The sequence below is a fragment of the Mustela nivalis genome (assembly GCF_964662115.1).
Source record: "Mustela nivalis genome assembly, chromosome: 7".
Taxonomy (NCBI): Eukaryota; Metazoa; Chordata; class Mammalia; order Carnivora; family Mustelidae; genus Mustela; species Mustela nivalis.
Window position 1 is genome coordinate 71,531,312 of NC_139026.1, and position 24,767 is coordinate 71,556,078.

General features: G+C 38.0%; 1 protein-coding gene across 25 annotated transcripts in view; it reads right to left on the reverse strand.

The window, feature by feature from the left end:
• IRAG2 (inositol 1,4,5-triphosphate receptor associated 2) overlaps positions 1-24,767 on the reverse strand; it is a 185,810-nt gene that overhangs the window by 29,518 nt on the left and 131,525 nt on the right. For 8 of the 25 annotated variants that reach the window (XM_082738460.1, XM_082738479.1, XM_082738480.1 and 5 more), the window contains 10 exons: positions 22,273-22,334; positions 20,882-20,962; positions 20,017-20,113; positions 17,902-18,049; positions 16,791-16,872; positions 6,502-6,548; positions 6,337-6,401; positions 6,074-6,181; positions 3,366-3,436; positions 427-484 (listed from right to left, as the gene is read on the reverse strand). In XM_082738460.1, coding sequence (XP_082594586.1) covers positions 427-484; positions 3,366-3,436; positions 6,074-6,181; positions 6,337-6,401; positions 6,502-6,548; positions 16,791-16,872; positions 17,902-18,049; positions 20,017-20,113; positions 20,882-20,962; positions 22,273-22,334 — 819 coding nt within the window. Of the gene's footprint in view, positions 1-426; positions 485-3,365; positions 3,437-6,073; positions 6,182-6,336; positions 6,402-6,501; positions 6,549-9,661; positions 9,711-9,775; positions 9,856-16,790; positions 16,873-17,901; positions 18,050-20,016; positions 20,114-20,881; positions 20,963-22,272; positions 22,335-24,767 lie in introns of those variants that run through there. The other 17 variants (XM_082738464.1, XM_082738465.1, XM_082738484.1 and 14 more) reach the window with 12 other exon arrangements.

Consider the following 24,767-nt stretch of genomic DNA (forward strand, 5'->3'; position numbering starts at 1 on the left):
AGAGAGTCACCCAATATAGTCTGGGTGACTTCAAAGTCCCAACTCTATCCACTACTCCATCCTAATGGAGGTGGAATGGGGAAGAAAGCATACTAGCACTTATTCTTTAAATATTATTTACTTTAAGATCAGATACTTAAAAAGATCTCAAAGTAGAGCTTAGAATTTGCTACCAACGTTGGCAAGGTTCTTTGTTCACAATAACACAGGAGTTATTACAAGTCCTTGAGACTTAATAGTTAATGCAACATTTAAATGTGGCTTTTCAAAAATGATATAAATTGAATCAAGAATCAATTTTATTGACTGATTTTACCTAGAGATGCATAATTATAGGTATGATATCTTTACTCAGAAAGATTTCACTCATAAAAATATAAGCAGAAACAAAAGTTCTCATGGGGGTTGGGAGAGAACATTCCTTACCTCTTGCAGCACATTCTTTTCTATGCTCATCTATTGTTACTGGTTCCTCTTTTGCTTCCTAAAATCATAAAGAGATTTTATTGCTGTAGGTAGCGTGGAAATCCTTCATAACCAATCATGTTCCAACTTCCTGTCCTCTCCTAACCCTACTCTATCAACAACACTATGGTATTCAAAGAACTAAACTAGAGGTTAAAGAAGAAAGCAGGACTGGCTCTAAGGGGGTTTCCAATCTAGTTGAGGTACAAAAGGGAAACATATGAACAGCTATAAATGTGATACAAGCTACTGTAGGGCAAACTAGGACTGATTGCCACATAAATGAGATGTGAATAAATAAGGGCTCTACAGAGGGAGGGAGAGACACCACGGCTTGAGAAGCATGGAAAGTCTCTACAGACAAGGAACATGCTGGAACTTGGTGGAGTGGGAGGACTGGCTGGATAAAGAGGTAGGGGTGATCTAGGACCATCACCCCTCGCTTTCTAGATGGGCTCTTGGGGGACCTGTGGCAAAAATTGCAGGTATGTTATGTTAGGCTTTTACTCCATATAAGGTTGCTTATATGGAGTATAAGGTTTTAAGGTTGCTGACCAACTATCCTACAAATTTATCTATACAACAAGAATTATCATAATAAGAGGGTTATACTATACTGCCTAAGATAAATGAGAAAATAATAGGTATAAAATCATTTTTATGGTGATAATTATTCCACATTCTTAGAAATTTTTCCCAAAAAACAAGTCTAAGACAAATTTCCTTGGTAGAGCCATTGATACTATGTCATGTAATTTTTAGAGCATTGAAGGTACAATTTTTGAAAAATGTAACCTTCAGTAATACAAGTAAAACACTGCCTCATTCTTACCAACATTTCAATATTCTTAAGTTTACTGAATCCTCCCTCAACACCCGGACCTCTTCCAGATATGACATCTTCTTCCAATCCTATCCTTTAAGGCCACGATTCTTCTCGAAAGAATTGTCCATGGTTGCTGTTTCCAGTTTTTAGGCTTTCTTCTGTCTCTGTACCCAAGACTCCAAGAAAAACCTCCCTCTCCAGTTACCCGTGAACTCTCTATTGCCAAACTCAGTGGAAAATTTTCAGACATTATCTTATTTGACTTCACTGTAGCATCTAAAACGATCTAGAATCCCCTCTGCCTTGAAGGTTTTTCTTTCCTTGGTTGTCACCTCCTGATGTCCTCCCATTGCTATAGTGGCTCCTTCTGCGTTTCCTCTGCCATCGCCTTCTTTTGTTAGATAATGGAATCAACAAGAGTCCATTATTTCCAGTGTGCTCTTCCTGCCTGCCAGCGTTCTTGGGAAATCTCATTCACGTACTTGTTTTTTTGCTGATAGCTCACAAATGTGTGTCTGCTCCTAAAAGTCCTAGGAATGAGTTTATGAATATAGTTATGTAGCTATCTATATGACCTTCCAGAGTACTGATGTCTCATATCAACCTGAAACTTAAACTGATCTTATTTTACCTCCAAATTCTACTCTTCTTACTTCCTCCCTGTTCTCATGATATTCTATTCATTCTGTAGGATAAGCCATAAAAGCCCAAGTTTTCACATTTTTTCCCATGCATCCCCAACCCCCATCATAGTTATCAGTTACCATGTACTATAAATTCTGTCCCCTCAGTCTCTCCCAAATTATTCTTTTCTCTATCCACAGTAAATTCATACTATCTTTATGCCTTGCCTGAATTGTTGTGATAGTAACCTAACCAGTACCCCATCTCCATTACTAACCCATTATTTTTAAGTTTCTTTATTTCTATCTTGTTTTGAGATGAGAAGAAATTCTTTTTCTCAATAGACTACCATGAACAGTTAGAGGAGCTTAGATATTCCTCAGTGTTTTACAAGGGGCAACCACTTTCGGCATGCTTACTGGCCAACACAACACTCTATATGCTTGATACTACAAGGAACAATTCCAAATCATATACCCAATCATTCCACTCCATTCAGACTAGAATGGTATAAAATTTTTATCTACCCTATTGCCCCAAATGTGTCTATGCCACAACCATCTCTCGTAACTTGAGTTAGCTTTCATGAGTCTCTGTTTCTTAAAACCAAATGTGCTTCACTAAAGCAATATTTATACACTGAGGGGAAAACAACAATACACACACACACACACACACACACACACACACACAAAACCCCAATGATACTGCTACTACTACTAGTACTAATCCCTTTTAACAGAGAGGCACTGATACATAAACAAGACCCTGAAGAAACATGGAATTGGATCCATAGTCTACTAGTTACTTCTCAATAATTATAAATTCATACAAGTGACAATGTACCTTATCTTTAAGGAAAGGAACTTAACTTTTTCAAATGTTTAAAGCAGTTTTCCAAGTGCCTGGATAGCATCAATACTATTCACAAAGTACCTCCTCCATGAGACTTGTCTGGGCTCTTACCCCAAACATTTTTCCTTTAAATCACTAACCATTCTAAGAAATTACTACTGAGTAACTGTATGTTTCTTCCCTTAATTAAAACATGTTCTCTTAACTAGAACATAACTTTAAAGTAAATATCACTGCTCTATTTAACCTTATTTATTAACACCTTTGTTTACTTAAAAGTCCTCTACTGATAGATACTGACCTTGTTTCCAGGAGACCTTTGATAAATAAATGAGTGAATGAGTGAATGAAAAAATAATGTGAAGTCAGGAGGTCCTAGCTCTAACTATACTGTGTGACCTTGAACATGTCACAAGGACTCTTTGGCACCAACTTTCTTGTCTATAAAACATTAGAATAACTAAATTCTATTAACTTCGTAATATTTTAGAAGGATGAGATAGTGCTTTTAAGAGTATTCTGCAAAGTTAGAGGGACAGTTCTACCGCTGTAATATATCATTACCTTTACTGTTAACATACATATATTTCCTTACCAGATTTAACATGGTTTTGTCCTCACTCACAGAGCCTTGCTGTGCAATATTCTCAGGAGATACACTTTTGCCTATGAGAAAAAGGGAACACACTCAGGAGATACACTTTTGCCTATGAGAAAAAGGGAACACACTAAACAGTTACCTGAGCAGTAACAAATAAAAGAGAAGGAAATAGTGAGGGTGACAATACGAACAGACTAGAAAATGTCAAAGACCTTAACATGTGACACAAATTATGTATCAAAAATTTTTAAATGTGCCCATGGACTAAAAATCAGGACTAGAACAGCTAAAGTTCCCAAGGAAGCTAGCCATTTAAGATTTCTTAATAGAAATGAGTATATGTATAAATAGCCTTCAAGTAATAGTTTTTAAAATCTTTCTTAAGGCTGCTGCTGCTTTTTTAAATCAAACACATTACTAGTATATTTACAGAAGTTGGATGAAGGAAGGATGAACAATCAGCTTGCAAAACAGGTCTTTTTAAATCACAGATGTAAGGCTGATAACCAAGTATGATATCCTTCCAAAGCATGGTATCTTTCTAAAAAAAAAGTCAAACTAAGAAACATAGGTACTTCTGGTTTATGCCATTCTTCTTTGTAATTTCCCTTTATTTTCGTGTACTTTATTTGTACTGCAATGTACTTGATAATGATTTTCCTCTTTACATGATCCATTGTCTTGAATTTAGTTCAGTACAAGCACAAAGGTCAGCAGCTATAAATAGGTTTTGTTTCTTTTTAAGAAAAAGAAATAGTTCAAGTATATATTATATTTTTAAAATTTACAGGGAATTAAGAACAAAATTACAGGGAATTAACCACTTTCTTCAGAGATACAATGCCTTTTCCCAATGAAAACTTTAATTTTTTGTTAGCTTTTAAGACAGATAAATTCATATGGTCCATAAATTTTAGAGTGTAAAATGTTTTATGGTAAAAATTTACCCTCCCATCCATGCCTATACGAAACTTACTTTCCCTCTCCATAAACAATGTTATTTAATTTTTGTCTAGCCTTTAGACTAGAGATGCTTTATGCATACATAAAAACTTCTTATCCTTTTTATTTTCCCACAGACTTTTATAGGCAATATGTAGTGTTTTGCATTTGGGTTTTTTTTTTTTTTTGAGACAATAATGCTTTGATATGTTTCTAAGAAAGTTTCCTTATATACATTTTATGGATGTATATTAGTATTCCATTACATGGAGATACCAATATATATTAACAAGGCTTCTTTTGATAATTAACTTATCTCCAGTATTTTGTTATTATAGAAAATACTATAGTAAAGAAACTTACAAGTCATGGGAGTATTTAGATCTATAGGATAAAGTCCCAGAAACTAAACTGTTTTATCACAGGATATATATATTTAACATTTTGGTAGGTATTGGCAAATTCTCCTCCATATTAATTATAATAATTTACATTCCCTACAGAAATGTATGAGATTTCCTTTTTTGCCCTACAAGCTAACTAACAGAGTGTAATCAAAGTTTTGTATCTTTGTCTACATGACTGGTGAAAAATGATATCTTGTGTAGTTCTAATTAAAATTTCTCTTATTCATGGGGTGCCTGGGTGGCTCAGTGGGTTAAATCCTCTGCTTTCAGCTCAGGTCATGGTCGCAGGGTCCTGGGATCGAGCCCCGCATCGGGCTCTCTGCTCAGCAGGAAGCCTGCTTCCCTCTCTCTCTCTGCCTGCCTCTCTGCCTGCTTGTGATCTCTGTCTGTCAAATAAATAAATAAAATTTAAACAATAAATAAATAAAATTTCTTTTATTCAGTCTGAGCTAAAGTATGAAGATATTCATTCTTCAGTTAAAATAAAGAATGGATTCTATTTCTACGATTTTATAACTCCTTTAGTCTAGTCTATATCTCAACTTACGAATAAATTTTCCTTGACTGATTTATTTTAGTGTGTGTGTGTGTGTGTGTGTGTGTGTGTGTACGGAAGCCTATGCACTTCCCATCAGTATTCACTGTATGATGTCTCACTGGGAATGGTTGAGAGTAACTACCTGTTTTCACATTCAAGGAGCAAAAAAGGATGTGACGTTTTATCTGGTTAATTCTTTTGCCCCCTGAGTGGACCATCACGAATTGGCCCATTCTTTTAACTAAGCAGATTCTAATTAGGATTCTGAGAATTTGGGGGGTGGGGGGAGAAAGCATGATGGGCACAAGTGGAAGGGCAGAAAAGCAGAAGAAGAGGTGGGGAAAGGAGAGAGAATCTTAAGCAGGCTCCATGCTCAGGGCAGAGCCTGGTGCAGGATTTGATCTCATGACCCTGAGATCATTACCTAAGCCAAAATCAAGAGTCAGACACATAACCCACTGAGCCACCCGGGTGCCCCAAGATTCTGAGAATTTCCTAAGCAAGTGATTCTACACCTAAGCCACAGTAGAAACCCAGTTGTAGCCAGTCAATCTTTGTCATTAGGAAATATTTAAGTCCTATTAAAATATATTGTAATTTTTGTTCTTTCCACAGAACTTGGGGAAAAAATGGGAACACTAGCATATGTGAAGGCCACGATTACCTCTCGGACTTCTTTTCCCTGAGTAGATCTTCAATTTCTTTTTTAAATAAAATGTTACTGAACTATGAAAATAGCTGCTCCAGCAGCTTACAGATTTAACTTACTTACTGCTTTGGAATGGAAACTATATTTGAATACTTCAATAGCTTACCTGTGATCTTTATCATACCAGAAGCTGATCTTGTATCTTCCTCTTTCTCACAGAGTGATTTACAGTCAAGGTCACCAGAAGCCATATTCAAAATTTCTGACCCAGAATCTATCAACAGGAAGAAACTAACAGCATGAAAACTATGCAAAAAAGTTATTTGCCTATGTTGTTTTCACTTGCATTCACCTCAGCAGGCCATAGAAACCAAGCTTATAGTTATAATACTAATACTCTACTTTTATATCTTTTCCAAGTTCACTCACCACTTGAAGTTAGAGTACTCTCTGTGGACAAAGTATGTCCAGGAGATGACAGTGTGGAACATTCCCTGTCAAGAGTAGAGGAAATATTTTGGAGTGTCAAGTCCAAAGAGTTCCTTAAAACTTAACCAAATATATCTTCAAATGCACATACACAAAAAAGCAAACCTGGACTGTGGCAGGCTCTCAGAATACAAGTGGTCAACACCATTCTCCTAAAAAAAAATAAAATAAAATAAAATAAAATTTTAAAAAAAGGGAAAAGGAAAAACAATTTCAACAATTTGACATTTTTCATTCCAGAAAGGTTGTTTCAAGCAAACATTTTCATACAATTTTAAATGGACCCATATTTATTGTGCTCTTTTAAAGAGGATATGGGAATGGGACGCTATAGGGCAGATTGATAAACATACTTTCTCCAAGTTGTACTTTCAAAAAAAAAATTCCAATTTTAAATATACTTACAAGTCCAATATTTAAAGAATACCTAATAAATCCTTGGGCAAAACAAATTCTAAACTTAAAGGGCAGATAGAGTTTATTTCATGAACTTAAGTCAAGTTGTCTTTAAACAGAACATTCTATGTGAACATAACACAACATTTCTATTTATGGAAATATTCAACCTAAAACTTTTGACCTGATGATTTAAAAATCGTTTTCAATTTTCTAGCTAGACAAATAATACCTTTTAAACTTAATCTCATTCTCAAAGATCTGGATCTTTGAGATCCTTATCTACATCAGCACCTATTACTTGTTGCTCAAACAGAGCTTAACAAAATCGTGGTCCCAGGCTGCCAGGGCAAGTGTTTGAAAGTCTTATTTGAACTTCTTAATCTTGATCAGAAGTTCCTAATTTAGAGGGAACTTTAGGACGTTAGGGTTGATTAGCACACTTACTCTCAAATAATACAGTGGGAACATGCATTACTCTTTAATAGTATGTTTTTCTAATACATCTATTTTCATCATTGGTTATGTAGGAATTTAATATTGAAAATTGAAACCAACTGAACATATCAAAAATGTGCACAAACAACAAAGAGATGAAGACATTTACATATTCTATAACCCAGAAGAGAACTTATTAACAGCCACAACCCAACAACAGGTTTCAATGGAGGAACACTGTGTATCACACACAGTATTTGGAATCTACCCCAGACTATATAGACTATCGCAACAGAAAAGTACGGGCTTAGTAACAGTTTGCAGAATACATAGTTATGCAATATAATGACAGCATTTAAAATGTACAAAAGCCCTTTTATATAGCATCCCATCTCCTTCTCCCAACAACCTTAGAAAATGGGTTTTAGCAAGAAAATATTTACTTATTTCAGGTAGAGAAAGTAAAACCAGTGAATAAAATAATTTCCCAGGAGTATTCTGAATAGTGGAATCAGCCTCCAAACCCAGTTCGAACTAATACAGTGTCCTCTCCACTGTGAACAGAACTGTGTCTGAGACCCCATAACCCAGGCTGTTGGTGAGGCACAGACTTCCTAGTCACAGTCTTACACACTGGTACATGATTTAAACAGAAATGTTTAAGATGTTCAGTTCCAATGTTTAGAAGAATCCACAAATGTGCAAAGCGAGAATTTATACCTAATCCTACATATCAATGTTCGGCAATCTTCTCTGTTGTATTTCATTTTGTCTATGCTTTAAATGCCTTTGGGTCAGACCATGTGTGCTTAAAGCCCGTCACTACATCAGCTCGATTTAATTCATCAGTTTTCATCAAAACCTCAATTTGTCCCAGGAGCAGTGACAGAAGCCAGCCTGTCACACACACAAAACTACAGTCCTTGCCCAGAGAGGTTTGTAAGCCAGTCAGGAAGACAAATACATAAAATCAAAAATTGTAGGCAACACTCCATAGAGGAAAGTAATATGCAAAGAACAGAAGGGGGTTATATTTGAATTATATTTTGAAGAGAAATTGTTCCTTATAACTTACAGGTAAATGATGATAACTCTATCATTAAAATATTTAAGAGATGCATTAGTAATTATTATATGCTTATTTAACTATATTCCAATATATATGTAAGAAATGAAGCTATAAAAAAGGAAAATATTAAATATCCTTCAGTTTCATCAAGTATCATATGTCATAAACGTCAACAAGGATTCGTTCCTTAACAATAATTTAAAAATCAGGCACACTTAACACCCTATAACATATAAAAATTTGATAATATATGGCTTGAAATGATACTTATTACTGTACTATAATTAATACATATAATAATATTGCACTAATTAAAAACTTAATTTTTTAAAGGATTTTTATTTATTTGACAGAGAGAGAGATCACAAGTAGGCAGAGAGGCAGGCAGAGGGAGAAGGGGAAGCAGACTCCCTGCTGAGCAGAGAGCCCAATGCGGGGCTTGATCCCAGGACCCTGAGACCATGACCTGAGCCGAAAGCAGCGGCTTAACCCACTGCGTCCCCCTGGTACCCCAAAAAGTTAATTTTGTCTGAAAAAAACTAATTATACCTATTAGGGTTACAGATACCTGTATCAGAACTTAAGAGATATAAAAGAGAATACAGTCACTTTCTATTTAATTAAACTGACTTCTAACATGGGGAGAAAGGAAACACATCATTTCTATAGACTTAAAAAAAAAGTCTCATTTAAAATCAAAATACAGCAGAAATAGTTTACTTCCATTATATTATAAATTAGTCTTATTTGCTGTAATATTCTGTATAAGCCTTTCTGTTCAGTACCTTTTATGTGAAACATTTGAGTGAGAAACTTTAATATAGATTAATAATTCTGTAATTTTGGAGAAATGTCACAAATTTAGTAGTTACACATTATTGTTCTGAAACAGTTGCTAGGTAAGCAATTGGATATTACTTCCAATCCGTTAGTCTTTATAAATCTCACTGATCAGGAAAAAAACCAATATACAACATATCTCAACCCCATATTTTCATAAATTTGATCTAACAGCATTTTCTCCCTTCTTACAAGTGTAACTGGACAAAAGAAGTTTTTCATATTTAGAACTATAGTTAATGAAATTGGAAATACAACTCCTCAGGGTATCTCTGCATATGGAGTGGGGGTGGGAAATAACTTGGCAAAATTTTCCACAACTGTGTCCTTTTTTTTTTCCCAGCATCAAAAGTCACCACTATTCAAACCAGCATCCCAGACTCACAGGAAACCCTAACCCCCACACCGCTATCAAGACCTGGGCAAATCATGAAAAAGATAACCTGCTGGCTATATTTCAAAACCAAGCAAAGCTAAGAAGTTGACTAAGAGCAAGAAAAAGAGTTCAGATGACAGACTTACTTGCACGTAGAACACTGGCTCAAGTCAATGAGTCTCACACATGTCGAAAGCACAGAGCAGGAAGAATGTTCTTCCTGCGCAAGCCATTCAAATATCAACCTGCATAACATTTACATGAAAATCCAGGGTCCAACCCATTTGCTTTTGACAGCGTCTACTGGAGGGTGCGGTAGCCAAGGTGCTCATGGAACAAACTGAAACATATTCTCCCATGGGCTGGGTCAGCAAACACAGGCCACACAGGCACATGTGCACACACGCACGCACACACACATGCACATCAGTATTATTTCAATATTCGGGTAGGAGAAGTTAAAGAATAATAAGAAATAGCTTTTAAGATATTCGTAAGGGTAATTACAGGCTTAGATAATTTCCTGGGGTTACTTCATTTTTGCTCTTCTAGATGAAATGTTTCTTCATCTGTAGATTTTATGATTAGAAACTCTTGCACTAATCTACATTCACCTTATCAATGTAATTTTTGCTGATAGGTCTATTGTAGGTGATTGGTGCCGCTCAAACAAATTAATAGGATTCTCCGAGAAAAAAACTGCAAGTCCATAGGGTCCTTTTCATTCTAACTTTAAAAATGCCCTTGACTTGGGGCACCTGGGTAGCTCAGTGGGTTAAGCCTCTGCCTTCAGCTTGGGTCATGATCTCAGGGTCCTGGGATCCAGCCCCGCTTCAGGCTCTCTGCTCAGCAGGGAGCCTACTTCTCCCTCTCTCTCTGCCTGCTGCTCTGCCTACTTGTGATCTTTGTCTGTCAAATAAATGAAATCTTTAAAAACAAAAAAAATGCCCTGGACTCAGGGCCAGTTTTGGTGTTCTAAAAAGAGAAAGAATGTAAAATTGAATGCCAAAAGATCACAACTACTGTAACCTAAACAAAAGTAAAATTCCTCACAAGTTTTTTTTTTTTTTTTTTTAATTTGTAACTAAAAGGACACCACACCCTCAGATCTACAGGACACACCCACCACAATGAGGTTCATCTCTAGTGCAGTTATCAGTCAACTTCTACAGGTCCCTATTTTGCAATAGGCAATGTTATTTATTCTCCAAGGTTATTAATGCCACACTACACACAGCCCAAGAGAACAGGACAGACAATGGCAGAAAATCTTCTGAGATATTTCAAAATTCATTCTGTCCTTTGTCTCATAAGTCGCCTCCTCCTAGTGATAGTCTATCTTAGACAAAAAACATGTAATAACACGAGGGACACCTCAAAGGGATAGCAATACACTTAATTTTTTTTTTTTTTTGAACAGCTAAAGTAAAAACAGAGAAATTCATCTTCATATCTTCTGACTGAGATAAGGTATCTTTTTCCTCCTCCCCCTCCTCCTCCTCTTTTTTTTTTTTAAGGTAGGTACCGTGCCCAGGGTAAAGCCCAAAATGGGCTTGAACTAACCACCCTGAGATGAAGTCCTGGGCTGAGATTAAGAGTTGGATACCCAACCAACTGAGCCACCCAGGCATCCCTCTTTTTTTTTTTTTTTAATTGATGTGTGGTTAATATTCAGTGCTATATTGGTTTCAGATATACAAGATCGGGATGTGACAGATCTGCACACTACATAATGCTCATGGCAAGGGATCTTCTGACCTTCACGATGCTGATCATTCTGATCCTGGAGGACAGTCACAGCTGCTATTTTTGAGGGTTTACTGGGAACCAGGAACTTCACATACATACTATAAAGTGTCTTGGTGGGGTCAGATCTGAGATAGGAATAGGTGAACAGAATCATTTTCATAATCATAGAATTTTCATGAAGTTCCTGAATTTTGGGAGTTTTTGGGAACTCACACAGGTACCTAAGCACATGTCTAGTTTGGCACTTGGGCTGCTTGCTGTTCAGACTCCACGGTGGAAGCAGTGATTAAGGAATAGATGACAGACTGTAAGGTGAGACAGCTGGGCCCTGGAGAGAAACTGCCAAGCGTGAGGAAGAGTTGAGGAAGTTGTGCTAAATGGACCACCAGGCCTAGCTCCTGAAGGGAGCCGCAGTACTGGAGGCAGTGGGAGGCTGCTGCTTACTGACCACTGTGTCTCCCAGCCTGCTGGATTATTTATGTGCCTTGAAATTCACAGAGAGGGAAATTTGAACAATCCCATCACAAGCAATCTACCCAGCACCACAGGAAGACCTGAAGGGAGAACTGATCTCTCTACCAGCCAGGGAGAGAAGATTCCCTAGGTGATCAGACACAGAGCTCCAAGGAGGTCAACATGGAGGGCCGGTGGGCAGGAGGGATCATGAACAAAGAAGACTGCAGAGATATGAGTGGTGGAACCATCTTCTTTTCCCCACAATCTCTGGGGGAGATTACATCTCTTTCCCTGGGACCCACTACTTGGTGGGGCCTGGAGGACATTAGGAGTTATCAGTATATGTCCCTAGAGATCATTGGAAATGTTGAGAAGGGACCCCAGGGAGATGAAAGGCTTTCCTATTCAGCAGCAAGTGGGGAAATAGAATTAAGATCTGTCTTTTCTCTAAATATGGCCAAATTGGTTTGTCTTCAGTGGATTGGTTAGGCTAGAACTTAGCCATTGCAGATATGTATATGCATACATGTATTGTATGTATTGTGTGTTTGAAAACTCAAAAGAACCCTGAAAAGTAGTATCTGTTTCACAGGGGACACAGAGAGGTAAATTCAAAGAGGTTAGACTTGTCCAAGTTAACACAGCCTACAAGGAATGGCGTCAGTCTTAAATTCAGGCCTGCTTGATTCTAAAACCTATGCTATGTGGCTAAAAATTCTAAGTCATTGGGAAAACTTTTAAATAAAGACAAAAGTAACAGAACAGATTAAGTAACCTTTGTGTGCCTATTCTGCAGATTCAGCTCTTACTAACCTGTGACCAATCTAGTCTGTCACCCACTAAAACCACCCACTCATTGTTTTGATGCAAATCCCAGATATCAGACATTTCAGTCTGAATCTCTAAAAGACAAGGATTGGAATAATTTTCCTCTTTTCTCTCTACATTACAATATGAATTTTCTTGGTCAATAAAGGAACTTTTTATTTCCCAAGAATGTCCCAAACTGAGCCCCCAATACTTTTTTTATTATGAAATGTTCTTCTTGAGACAATAATCTTATGAGAGTTCTTGGCTCACTCAGAAAGATCCTCTTCAGAATACAGATATACACTTTTACCTCACCCTGTGCTTTCTGAAAAGGATGCTGGAATGCAGCTTCTTCTATGAATATGGGAGACGAATAAAAAATAAATCTCCAGTTCTCAAGAATGCCCCAAGAAAGGAGGCAGAAAACAATGGAGCAAGGTTGTCAACTCAACAATGTCCCCGAGTGCTCAATCTTGATGTTTTAAATAGGCCCTGGAGCGGGACGCCTGGGTGGCTCAGTTGGTTAAGCAGCTGCCTTCGGCTCAGGTCATGATCCCAGCGTCCTGGGACAGAGTCCCACATCGGGCTCCTTGCTCGGTGGGGAGCCTGCTTCTCCCTCTGCCTCTGCCTGCCATTCTGTCTGCCTGTGCTCGCTCTCTCCCTCTCTCTCTCTGACAAATAAATAAAATCTTAAAAAATAAATAAATAAAATAAAATAAAATAAATAGGCCCTGGAGGGAGCACAAGAATACAAGAAGAAGTATGTAAACAGGCATTCGGTAAGTATTAACAGGCAGCTACCACACACCAGATTTATGTCAAGTGCCAGATGTATATTGTTAATGGCCAGACAGAGGCACTCTCCACCAGGCTTCTAATCTCCTACAGAATAAATACAAGAAAACAAGGAATTACCAGGCCACCAGAGTATATAGGTGACAACAAGGAGGGCAAAGAGTTACTGGGATCTAAAAGGAGGCGGCAAACTCACTTTTTTCCCTGAGTGGGATAGTTGAGAAAGGGGGAAACCGGCCTAAGAGACGGGACTTCTCCACAGTTACACAGAGGTAGCAACAGGGGAAAACCTCATCATCTCTCAGCTTCTAATTATTCTGATTTCTACCTCTGGTCCAGAAGGACAGGAGATGCTTCACTGTAAACATTTCTTGCTACCATGACAAGGTTTTATGGAAGAGCTAGTTTTGAACTGGGCCTCAGCCCATTTCTCATAGAGTTTGAGAAACGGACAAGTGCATGTGTTCTGGGCAGAGAGAACAGTATAAGCAGGCTTTTGGAGTATATTCCGATGACAAACGCTACTCTGTTTTGCTGACCTGCAGGGACAACCACAAAACAATGGGAAAGGATGGAAAGGCAGGTTGTGACCAGATTCGACAGAGGCTCGAAGACCGAATCAAGCTGCTGCTTATGAAGACTATCAAGGGTGACAAAAACCCTATAGTTTGAAGACAAAGACTTAAGAAAATGCTACAATTTATGAGTCACTGGAGTAGCCACAGATTACGTTTTTTTATAATTTTAAGCTCATATTCCATTCTAATTCCCTGCACTTATTAACAAAAATACTTAGAAAATGGTTTTCTCGGGAGGACTTTCTATTTGTTTAGAGATGGCTGTGGGGAGTCCGAGGGGTAGGAAGTGAGGATCTGCTCAAGGGACAGGCATGAAAGAGGGACTCACGCAGTGGCCGTGCTGCAGAGCAGACACCTGGGAAGGGAAATGTGAGAAGTGATGCTTTCAGCCACCAAGTACAGCCAACGGACTAGCTCCTGGGGACTCTCGAAGAATGACACAGAAGACAGCATGAAAACCTCAGAGAGTGCATACATTTTCCCAGGGAAGGTTGACAGGAGTTTCTATTATGGTCTGTTAGCTCCTGTTTCTTAATAGTGTCAAGGCCACAGACAAAACCTGTCATATGTCCTAATGAGAGTGGATTAGGAGATCCTTTTAGATAGCACATTTCTTAGCCAAAAAACTACTTCTAAGGTAATTATGAGTAATTATTATGATCGAAAGGTCTAAATTCATTGTTCTAAGAGGGGCTGTGAGAAAGGTTTATCCTGTGAAGTGAGACAAACTTGAATTTGAACCCCATGTTTGCTAGTTACCTCTGGAGTGATCTTGGATAAGTTATTTAACCTCTCTGAACTTCAGTTGTCTCATCTATAAAAGCAGAGAATACCTACCAAAGTTGTGGAGAAGATTAATAACATGGCATGTGGACATGCTTTCCTACAAAGTGCCAGGTACACAACTAATGCCTGTTTCTTCCCCCTTGTTGGTGAAATCAGTGCCAGATAAAAGGGGAATTACTAATAACCAAACATCCTATAAGCTTCCTAGTCCAACTTCCTTTATTAAACTTTATAAGAACTGCTAAGTAATAGCAAAATAGATTCATTTCCTTTTTCTTTCCTTTTCTTAGCTACTCAATAGGATGGGTACTAAGGAACAGAAAAATGTCAGATACACTTGAGAGAAATAATAAAAATAATTCACATAACTCAGTAGTAAAAAGGACCCCATTTTTTAAAATGGGTAAAGATCTGGGTAGACATAGCTCCAAAGATGTATACGTGGCTGACAAGAACACAAAAAGATGTTCAACGTCATTTGTTATTAGGTAAAAACATACCCAAACCATCAAAACTACTTCACACCTGTTAAGATGGCTATAATGTAAAAACAAAAACAAAAACAGGGGTGCCTGGGTGCCTCAATGGGTTAAAGCCTCTGCCTTCAGCTCAGGTCATGATCTCAGGGTCCTGGGATCGAGCCTGCTTCCCCCTCCCTCTCTGCCTGCCCCTCTGCCTACTTGTGATCTCTGTCTGTCAAATAAATAAATAAAATCCTAAAAAACAAAAACAAAAACAGACAAATGTTGACAAGGATTTAGAGAAACTAGAATACTCTTACATTGCTTGTGGGAATGTAAAATGGGGTAAACACTTTGGAAATTTGTTTCGCAGGTCCTCAAAATGGTAGAGTTACCATATGATGTAGGAATTCTACTCCTAGGTATATACCCAAATGAATACCAATATGTGTACACAAAATCTTACACACTAACATTCATAGTAACATCATTCATGTAGCCAAAAAATGTTAACAACCCGAGTGCCCATCAACTGATGGGTGGATACAACAAAATGTGGTATATCCATACACTGGAATACTATTCAGTCATAAAAAGGAATGAAGTACTGATACATGCTACAACATGGGGGAACCTTGAAAACACTATACCAAGTGAAGGAAGCCTGTTGCAAGAGGCTGCATATTATATTATTCCATTTATATGAGATATTCAGACTAGGCAAATGTGTAAGGGATAGAAAGTAGATTAGTGATTGTCTCAGACTGAGGTTGGGGATGGGGGGAATGGGGATAGACTGTCAATGAGCATGAGGCTTCTTTTTAGGATGATCAAAATGTTTTAAAATTAATTTTGGTGATGACTGTGTAATTCTGTGAATTTATTTAAAAACATTTAATTGATCCAATTGTTTAATATGTGAATTATATCTCAATTAAGCAATGAAAGAAAAAGGAAGAAGGATGGGTTATTATATCCTGAAACAGAACTGTGGGCTCCATTTGATTGAGAAAATTATGGCCAGGCTTAGGTTGTAGACTGAGGGAGGCACTCCACACATACCTCCATAACCTGGAGAGTTTGCCTAAATGATATGTTATTCAGTATTACTCTTTTATATTATATTATTTTTTTTATTTAGGTGGAGAAATATGATTAGCACCTGACTGCAGCAATGAATACTCTATGAGCATTGCCCTACTTTGTGACTTTTTACAAAGTACAAACACATCAAATATTACCTGGGCTTGGCTTCAATTCTTAGAGAGACAATAAGACCTGAGACGTCTTAGAGTCATGAGTGAATTTTAAGTCCCAAACCAGCCTGCCTCTTTAACAAAATCTTCAGTGTACTTCACCAAAAATCTCCGTTTGGCTTCCTTGAGTTTATACTACAGAAGGGACGGAAAGCCCCCAAATGGCTGAATTTTAATTTCTTGCCATCAAATGTTGGCATTTCTCAGGCATCTGTGTTTTGTGGTGTAAGAGTCATACTTGCTGTAAGAGTGCCCATAATACTTCAAATACACACACACACACACACACACACACACACACACACACACACACATCCCCCCATAGAAGATGACCAGGATAACAGTAGTACTAAAAATAAAATGGAAATATAGTCAAATGCTCACTTCCATCTTTAGGTCATCATTCATCCTGATGCAACCGGAAAGATCTGATCCTAGGTAGGGGCCAACTTTAGGGCCTGGGCACCTGACAATAGAAAACAAAGTTCCTTACTAGAGAGAGAAAGACCGAGAATTTTGGCAGATAGCAAATGCTTCCCTTCCCTGTCCCAACTTAACCAAATTTCTAATTAAGCTCATGGTTTTAGTAAGATATAAGGAAAGAGGCACCAATCTCCACTGGAGAGAAGTCGCAAACCATAGAGAAGCTAGCCAAAAATAAAAATAAAGAATTTGCAATTCAAAGTCTTGCTTCCTTACCCTTGATACAGAAAGGAAATTTCATGGGAGTGGACAGTGCGCACAAACTCCACTGACCTTCTGAAACGTTTCCTAAGGAAGTTCAGTCTGCGTACTCAGAAAGGTGAGCACAGAGGAACTTGGGTAGAGGGTGGGTGTGGGGGCAGGGATTTGCAGAGGCTCATTAGCCTTGAGGAAGAAGGAATATGCTCAAAACCAACTGCTTAACTTAGCAATAGATAGTAGATTCCTAAAAACTGGGAAACATTCAGCTAGCCTAATTTGTCTTTTACATTTTAGAATGGACATTAGGGGATTCAAAGAACAAGAAAAGTCACTTCAAGAAAACTATAGAGATATCTTTGTTTTAAAATTGCAAATTTTCAGAAAGTCAGAAGTTCCATTTTAAGAACTCCATAATAAAGACATGATGCTCTCAGGATACAAAAGTCTAACTGAGGGGCGCCTGGGTGGCTCAGTGGGTTAAAGCCTCTGCCTTCAGCTCAGGTCATGATCTCAGGGTCCTGGGATTGAGCCCCGCATCGGGCTCTCTGCTCGGCAGAGAGCCGGCTTCCTCCTCTCTCTCTGCTTCTCAGCCTACTTGTGTTCTCTGTCTGTCAAATAAATAAGTAAAATCTTAAAAAAAAAAAAAAAAAAAAAAAAAAGAAGTCTAACTGACTAAATGTCTTGGCAATCCCCCTGGGGCAAATAATACATCATATGTTAATAAAAATAATAATAAAAAAATGTCTAGGCAATAAAAAAAAAAGGCCACCTGTGAAGAACAGGGTAAGTATATTCTGCTCGTTTAACTTACTTGCGTCTTCTAGTCACATCCAAAGCTCCATCTTCTAATGCTCCATATTTGGGCCTTTCACATGAAACCTGGATTCTTTTGGCTACACCTGAGAGAAGTGTCAATTCCAGTCTTAGAATTGCTGTGAGACTCTCTACATGCAAGACATCTGCAGAACAGCCAAGAATAAAACCAAAAATTTATTTCTGGTTTAAACTAGATAATAAATACACATTTATTTATTTATTTATTTATATTTATCTTTATATATAATAAATACGTGTTAATATATTTAATATATAAATTTTATATATATATAAATTATATGTGTGTATATATGAATGTACGTATATATAAAGCAGAAGTCAACTCAATTCTATTAACCCTCCTCCTCCTTGATGCTTAGTTACATAAAGTGAAAATGCCATTTTTTTAAAGCAGAGTGGGGAAAGGGCAGAAAATAATTGCCTAAAAGCAGCTAGATGGGTTAACAATCTGCAGCCAGAGGGTAAAATACAGCCAGCTGCCTGTTTTTGTAAATAAAGTTCTCCTGTAACACAGACACACCCATTCATTCACTCCATGGCTGCGTGTGATACCAAGTAGCTGCCGCAGAAATCACACAGCCGCCAGAGCCTGAAGGGTTTACTGTCTGCCCCTGACAGACACGGCTTTACCAACTCCTGAAGACAAAATGGTCAGACATGGTGATGGGGACCCGTTAGAAACAAAGGAAATAGGGTAACAGACCACGTGTTTTGGAGGAAGCCATCTTAGGTGTCTTTTTCCGAGTATAGGAAAGAGTAATAGGAAAAAACAGAGGCTTGGGAGTTCATCAGAAAGTTTTCATTCAAACGCTCGTTCTGCCACATACTAGTTTTGTGTTCTTGGATACGCACCTCAACCACTCTGAGCCTCAGCTTATTTGCTTGTGAAGTAACACGTGACCTTAGGCAAATTACTAAGTCAATATTCCTCTGTTTCCTTATCCTTCTTATCTTACATTAGCATCTTCTGGCAGGGATGTGGTGAGGATTAAATGAGGTAATAGTGACATTAAGAGCAGAGAACAGGCATCTGCAGGCACTGTAGGATTGTGATTGTGTTATTATTCCTAGGTTATTGTGAGTAAAATATCTCTGTAAAGCCGTATGCTATTGATTGATACAAAGTGGCTGTTCCACTAGTCATGGTAGTAGTTTTCCCTTCTCTAGTTGAAATGATCCACAGATGAGTCTACTTGCTCTTTATTTCATCTTAACTTTATTTTGAAAACCATCCCATGTCTTTTGGTCATTTCAGAACCAGCCATTAACTTTTGCTTTCAGCCACATCTCGGTTGTGATGAGAGATGTCACCACCATGAGCATTTCCTAAGATGAAATTCATTCTCCTTGACCTGACACTGAGTCATAGTACACAATTTGTCCCACAACCTGCTCCAAACTTATATTCTACTGCATCACAACCAAACTCATTCTAAAAAAGACTTGTCCAGCTTCGATTCTTCTTCAAACACTTGAGGCTTTGCATTCTTCTGTTTCATTTTGTCCTCCCCAGCTAAAACTCTTTTTCCATCCTTTTTGCAATTCCAAAAGCAACCCATCTTTTAAGGCCTGCTTCAACTCTCATTTCTTCTATGAAGCCTTCTTGGACTTCTCTGGGTCCGTTGTAATCTCCCTGATAATCTGTGAGCTATTTTAGGATTTATTTTTTATTATAGAGAATATTATACAGAAATATGGGGCCTTGCACAGAGTAGGTGCTCCAACAGAAGTTGACTGAGAGAATTCAAGGATAAATATTTGAGTATTCAACAACTTTTCCTGTACAAATATAATTGTGATTAATGACTTTCCTTTTTTTTTTTTTTTAAAGATTTTATTTATTTATTTATTTGTCAGAGAGAGTGAGCACAGATAGATAGAGAGGCAGGCAGAGGCAGAGGGAGAAGCAGGCTCCATGCTGAGCAAGGAGCCTGACGTGGGACTCTATCCCAGGACGCTGGGATCATGACCTGAGCTGAAGGCAGCTGCTTAACCAACTGAGCCACCCAGGCGTCCCATTTCAAAAAGAACCTCACCCTCAGCCATGCCTGATAGGGTCGGTATAAGGGGGGCAGCTATCCATGCTTACCTAGCGGAGGTGTATACCAGTTTGTATATATGAAGGTCAGGAGTGTCTGATGTAGTCTTGCTTCTTGACCACTATATCGTTTAGGGCAACACTGCTTCTGAACAGAAAATTAAATAGTATTAGCTATCTAAAGGGTATAACATATTTCATTATCATCTTCATCTCCAAAGGTAGAAAGAATATCACTGGTCTAAATAACCCTGTGAGAGAGGTCAAGAAGAACATAAAAGATCCCAAGTAATAAAACTTTCAACCTTTTGATCGAAAGCGACACCTTATGGGTAAAGTATAATTCTCATTAAAAATTACAGATCGATAGTTTAACAGAATTATATCAATTCCCAATGATCGACACTGTCATATAAGCAAAAGCCTTGAGGATAAAGGTATGGGTGATGGGTAAGCTTAGTTATACAATACTTCTTCATGATACCACAATCAAAGAATTTAATGTATCACTGTATCGTAGTATTTACTGGCATTTTGTGCAAGCGTATGACAAGGAAGAAGAATAGGAAGGGACGCCTGGGGGGCTCGGTTGGTTAAGTGGGTTAAGTGTCCAACTCTTGATTTCAGCTCAGGCCATGGTCTCAGGGTCATGAAATCAAGCCCTGTGTTGGGCTCGGAGACTGCTTAGGACTCTCTCACTCTGTCCCCCATCATCTGCTTGTGTTCTCGCTCTCTCAAAAGAAAAAAAAAAGTTAAAAAAAAAAAGTAGGTATTCATTGTTTCATCTCATAATCTCCCAAAAGTGGTCTGGCTTAGAATTCTAAGACTAGTAATACACACTGGGCTTCGCTTGCCTTTTTGACATAGCAGTGATTCACGACGGGCACTTAACTTGTTTCCAAAAGCTTAAACTTACCAGTTTTTCTTGAAACGGTTGTTGAATTCCATCTGAGCAGGACAAGGGATCACAACGAGGAAATTCCTCATCTAAACAGCTCTGTCATGAGAAAATGGTGCAGCATATTCAAAGGCAGAATGACGACAGCATCAAGGATACAAAGCATATTAGACTTAAGAGAAGATACCATGCTACCTGAGGAGGGTGGCATTGGCTGGTTCTGTTAGGGGTTTAAGGGAACAGGCTTGTAATGGTAAAGGCTTTGTTGCATTTTTCCCCTTGTTCTAGGAATGAAAGTCAAAGTTTGGGGACAGGAAATGCAATGGGTTTGTCACTGAAATCTTCAGGCAGAGGCCAAAGAAGGTTGTCTGGAGACAGGTCAGCGTAGTGAAAATGGTGCCTCTGAGAATCTCATAGCAATCAAATTGTGGTCTTAGTCCAAGAGGTGGAAACATACCTATCACAATTACATTATAGAAAATTGTATTGGTGTTCCTGGTAAGATTAAAGCATATTTAGATGTAGAGGTTTTTTCCACTTCAATTACTGTAGGGGGCTTTTTAGGCACTCTGCCTGGCCTAATCTCCCACATGCATAATTTTTTTTTTTTTCTCTACTTAAACAGATGTGCCTGCATTCTGCCTTGGGAACAGATACACGCAGACACCACCCTTCTTTCTTCCCTTCTCCAGTCCCCACCCCCAGTGCCAACCTTACTGTTCCTTATGTTCCTCATTTATGAACAAAAAGGAGAAATTCACCAAGTAGCATAAGTGAAAGAAATACATTGAACTCTACCATGGATATATTGAGATATCCAGACAGGAAGGAGTTAAAAGTTTAATTCAAATAGGAGGGGCACCTGGGTGGCTCAGTTGATTAAGTGTCTACCTTTGGCTCAGGTCATGAATCCAAACTCCTCGCTCAGCATGGAGCCTGCTTATCCCTCTCCCTCTCCCTCTCTCCCTGCTTGTGTGCTCTCTCTCTCTCAAATAAATAAAATCTTCTTAAACACACACACACACACCCAAAAAATAAATAGGAGAAAAAAGATGCAGGAATCATCCCAGCCCACCTAACAGTACACATTCAAGAATATCAGAAAGGATGTGCCTAAGACGAAAACACTGGCCCTTTGCTAATAGGTACAGTAAATTCTGAAATGCTTTCTCTTTGAAAGATGTTATTAGCAGCCATTCACAAACGAGATCCCCACTCTTGTTTTGTTAAATGCTTTCTCAGTGCAGAAGAGAACAAAGTCCACCAGAGCATTTTCTTCTAAGTTGGTTATTTAATTTTATGATTAAAATGATTATCTATTATAAATTAGCTTCAAAACTTTATACAAATTGGACCTCTTCCCCGTAGTAAATAATATCACAAGACTTTTTTTTTTTTTTTTTTTTTACCTGAAATAACCAGCTATGGAGGCGTCCTTTAATTAACTTCTTTCTCAGTGACTCAGTTGTTGCTAGAAAGAGAATTCATAACCAGCTTAATAGGACAATTTGTAACCCCATTTTCCCTCAGTTCCTCTCATAAGCTTTTAAAAGCTTTAAATTTGGGGTCTGAAGAAGGGAGAGAGAAAGCAGTGACTTCTGAGAATGGCGTTCTCAACTCATGTCTGGTGGGAAAGGAAGAGCAGAACAAAAGCTAGAGCAGCTAACCCATGATCCCGGCTGGGCATTCCAAATTCCCCTCCACAGATATGAGAGATGTCCTCTAGAAGTCAGAACGATTCCACCTTAACACAGTAATACACCTCAGAGGTCATTCAGTCCAACTGCAGAGAATGGAGAAATCCGCTCTCCCAGAAGCCTCTGCATGAGCTGTGAGTGAGGGATGGCAACCCCTAGAATCAAAGCCCTGTGATCCCAGAATCCTATGGATCGGTCTGAGATGACAAGAATACTGCTGCCCAGTGGATTTCAATGATAACTGGTGAGTCATGCTGGGATCAGACTCACAGGATGAGGCTCAATTCAGTATAATTTTCATGAAATTAAAAATGTCTGTCTTTCTACTTCACTGAAATCTGCCTCCCAGTAACTTCCAATTTTTCATCTCTGGAGTAACAGAAATGAGGAGAAAAAAAAAACCTTTTTAACTTTTTGAATTACACAGGTACATATCACTTACCTGACAATCTACACTCCTTAAAATATAGACAAGAACCAGAAAGTAGGCCCAAATCTTGTGCACCAAAATAGATGTTGATATTCATGGCCTTTAATTCCTGTGGCAATTCCTCACACTTCCACTCATACAGTAGGCTCTGAATTAATACAGGATTCTCACAAGCTCTGACTGCCTTCTCAACCCACAGATGATTAAAAACAAAAATTACATGAGGGTAGGATGCTCTGCTAGATGGAAACATATTAATAGCTACCTTTTTTTTTTTTTTTTTAAACACTAACAGCAAGGAAAATTAACAGCAAATACTCTGGTGTCCAAAGCATACAGTTTTCTATCTCAATAGACTAAAGAAATTCTGAGCCATTAAAATAATACTAATATATGTGAAAAGTACATAATCTAACAAAATTTTTTTCTAAGAAAAAAGGCTTAAAAAGCTTCAATTATATTGAAAATTACCATGTAAAATTCTATTTTGTAAGAATTTTTTTTTTGTAAAAATAACTTATTTCACAACTAAGCTTCACTTAGTGTTACTAAGCCCACTAGGAGGAAAATACTTCTTTAAATATTTCTAACACATTTAAGTAATTGATTTTTAATACTTAAAACTCTAGTAAAAGATTCAGTTTTAGAAAATTCTCTTTTAACTGCATTAAATAAATCCTTCTCCCGAACTACATCTAAGCAACAGCAACCAAACCTCTCAGAAGTGACCAACATTATGTTTGTGAAGGTTGTGTATCAACAAGACACTCTCTGTGGATTTCCAAATAGGCTTGTGTTTCATAAGAAATAATGAATTAGTATAAGACCATCTAAATTGCTCATCTGCTTTCCCACCAGGCAATCTTGGGTTTTAGGACTAGTCCATCTCAAAACATTTAAATCGTAAACCTTGTTTTAACAGATGTTTTGTGCAATGTGTAGAAACTATTTCCATATGTTCCATGAGGCAAAATACATTGCCTTATGAGCCTAATTTGCATTCACCTTTGCATTCTTTTTTATGTGTTTGGAGTTGGACCTGCCATGTCTCTAGGACATTTAGATTTTACATGGAAACAAATGAAACAATGGCCACTATATCCCCCGCTGTTGCCATCTGCGATATAGGATGGGATAGGGTGTCTTGGATACACTGTCTTCAAAGGAAGCTGGGACAAAACAACTGTCCAAATGACTATGCAATGAAACTGTCAGGCAAAGGCCCTACAATTAATTGGCTATTGATAATTAAAACTTTAGTATCAGTGCAATAATAGTGCTATCAATGATGGTTGACATTTATGGAACGTAAACTTTTATAACACAATGGATGTGTTATGTTCTATAAAACTGTGTATTCAAAAAAAATTAAGTTTCACTGAATATCAGAGACCAGGAAAAAAATCCACAATACATATATCTGTCAAAGGACTTGTATCCAAAATATGTAAAGAAATTGTACAACCAATGACAGAAGGACAAATGTCCCAATTTAAAAATAGGCAAGGGACGCCTGGGTGGCTCAGTTGGTTAAGCAGCTGCCTTCGGCTCAGGTCATGATCCCAGCGTCCTGGGATCGAGTCCCACATCGGGCTCCTTGCTCTGCAGGGAGCCTGCTTCTCCCTCTGACTCGGCCTTGCACTCTGTCTGCCTGTGCTCGCTCTCGCTCTCTCTCTCTCTCTGACAAATAAATAAATAAAATCTTTAAAAAAAATAAAAAATAAAATAAATAAAAATAGGCAAAAGATTTAGATATTTCAGGGGAGCCTGGATGGCT